This window comes from Cordyceps fumosorosea (assembly GCF_001636725.1).
Source record: "Cordyceps fumosorosea ARSEF 2679 chromosome Unknown scaffold_60, whole genome shotgun sequence".
Classification (NCBI taxonomy): domain Eukaryota; kingdom Fungi; phylum Ascomycota; class Sordariomycetes; order Hypocreales; family Cordycipitaceae; genus Cordyceps; species Cordyceps fumosorosea.
In genome coordinates, this window is record NW_017387360.1 from 3537 (window position 1) to 5717 (window position 2181).

At 52.7% G+C, this 2181-nt stretch overlaps 1 protein-coding gene across 1 annotated transcript; it reads left to right on the top strand.

The window, feature by feature from the left end:
• Positions 1 to 326: 326 nt before the first annotated feature.
• ISF_09629 (Ankyrin repeat-containing domain protein) lies at positions 327 to 1724 on the top strand (the record flags this gene model as incomplete). The annotated part of the gene is made up of 1 exon (XM_018853230.1): positions 327 to 1724. The coding sequence occupies one exon, from the start codon at positions 327 to 329 to the stop codon at positions 1722 to 1724; it is 1398 nt and encodes a 465-aa protein (XP_018699568.1).
• Between the last annotated feature and the right edge of the window lie 457 nt (positions 1725 to 2181).

Genomic DNA, 2181 nt, shown 5'->3' on the forward strand with positions numbered 1-2181 from the left:
TCCACACGGGCAGGATGCTTATCTTCGCTCTACTGACGGCATGGAACTTTTGATCATTCAGAAGCCGCACAATCTTCTGCTCAAGCCAGTTGCTCGCGGAAAAATCCATTTCTAAGCGTCATGTGTACTGACTGCTCTTAATAGCGTAAGCCATCTGACTGTCGCTTTTTTTGGATTCAAGGACGGGTCGCTATTTTTAGCTGTTTACTTTCGAATGTCTACAGTTCGACTTCAGCATTATTTTATAAAAGGCCGGCGCTCTTCTCTCTCCGCTATCCAATCACTACAGTATGAGTCGACTTGAAACTTTCGAGAGTGTGGCATGCATGCGCAAGAGGCTTAATGTCAGCTCTAGACAGGGACACATCGACATTGTTCGACTGCTTCTCGAGCCTTTCCTGAGTCGTGTCAGCGACCGTCAGAGCGTCAAGTACTTACGCGAGGCGCTCTATGTCAGCTCTAGACAGGGACACATCGACATTGTTCGACTGCTTCTCGAGCCTTTCCTGAGTCGTGTCAGCGACCGTCAGAGCGTCAAGTACTTACGCGAGGCGCTCTATGTCAGCTCTAGACAGGGACACATCGACATTGTTCGACTGCTTCTCGAGCCTTTCCTGAGTCGTGTCAGCGACCGTCAGAGCGTCAAGTACTTACGCGAGGCGCTCTATGTCAGCTCTAGACAGGGACACATCGACATTGTTCGACTGCTTCTCGAGCCTTTCCTGAGTCGTGTCAGCGACCGTCAGAGCGTCAAGTACTTACGCGAGGCGCTCTATGTCAGCTCTAGACAGGGACACATCGACATTGTTCGACTGCTTCTCGAGCCTTTCCTGAGTCGTGTCAGCGACCGTCAGAGCGTCAAGTACTTACGCGAGGCGCTCTATGTCAGCTCTAGACAGGGACACATCGACATTGTTCGACTGCTTCTCGAGCCTTTCCTGAGTCGTGCCAGCGACAGCCAGAGCCTCGAATGCTTACGCGGGGCGCTCTATGTCAGCTCCGGACAGGGACATGTCGACATTGTCCGACTGCTTCTCGAGCCTTTCCTGAGTCGTGCCAGCGACCGCCATAGCCTCAATTGCTTTTACAAGTCGCTCTACTACAGCTCCGAAGAGGGACACATCGACATTGTTCGACTGCTTCTCGAGCCTTTCCTGAGTCGTGCCAGCGACCGCCATAGCCTAGATAACCTTGGCAATGTGCTCTACAACAGCTCCGTACAGGGACATGTCGACATTGTTGTACTGCTTCTCGAGCCTTTCCTAAGTCGTGTCAGCGACGACCAGAGCCTCAAGTGGTTACGCGAGGCGCTCCAAATCAGCTCCAAAGAGGGACACATCGACATTGTTCGACTGCTTCTCGAGCCTTTCCTAAGTCGTGCCAGCGAGGGCGAGAGCCTGGCTGGCCTTCGCAATGCTCTCTGGGCCTCGGCGAGTAACGGCTGGTCCAATATTTATACAATGCTGCTGGCGCGCTCCGTCCTTCATCTTCATACTTCTGACCTCGAGCAAGTATCAAAGCAAGGATATGCCATTGTTTCGAGATCAAGAGCAGAAGAGAGCTTCGATTGCCGTATCTGTCTAGACCTGGTTGCTGTCGGGGAGGAGATTAAACTGCTGCCCTGCAAGCATAGCTTCCATAGCGCTTGTCTCGATAAGGAGCTGTCCGACGGGAAGACGTGTCCATATTGCCGGCCCCATGGAGAAAGAGAGTCGGGACCGTGACCGATGGTGTCATGGCTCAGGATGCTGCGACAGGAGATGTAGTAATGGCCACGAGCAGTTCCGCCCGCAACGATGAAGTGGGTGTGGGTGGAGTTATGCCATGTCCACTCACGGCACAACCAGATGGAAGACGGGAGACATTCTCGTTCGTAATTGGACCAAGGGCTGAACAGAGCCATATTTCGGAGCATTGGGAGCATTGGCATATGCGCTACATGTGCCAAGTGGTTACAAGCGCGTATTAGTTCTGACGAGAAACAAACCTGCAGTGGTACCGTCAAGCAAATGTTGCCCGAAATGGGAGGCACATCGAAAGGGGATGACGGAATGCACCGAAACACAGAGAAGCAACATTTCATTCTATGTCGGAGGGAGAACTCCATCAGATGGACCAAACTGGACACCCAACATGAAAGCGGTCCGGGCCACAGTCCGATTTGCGTTGGACTCTGGCTGA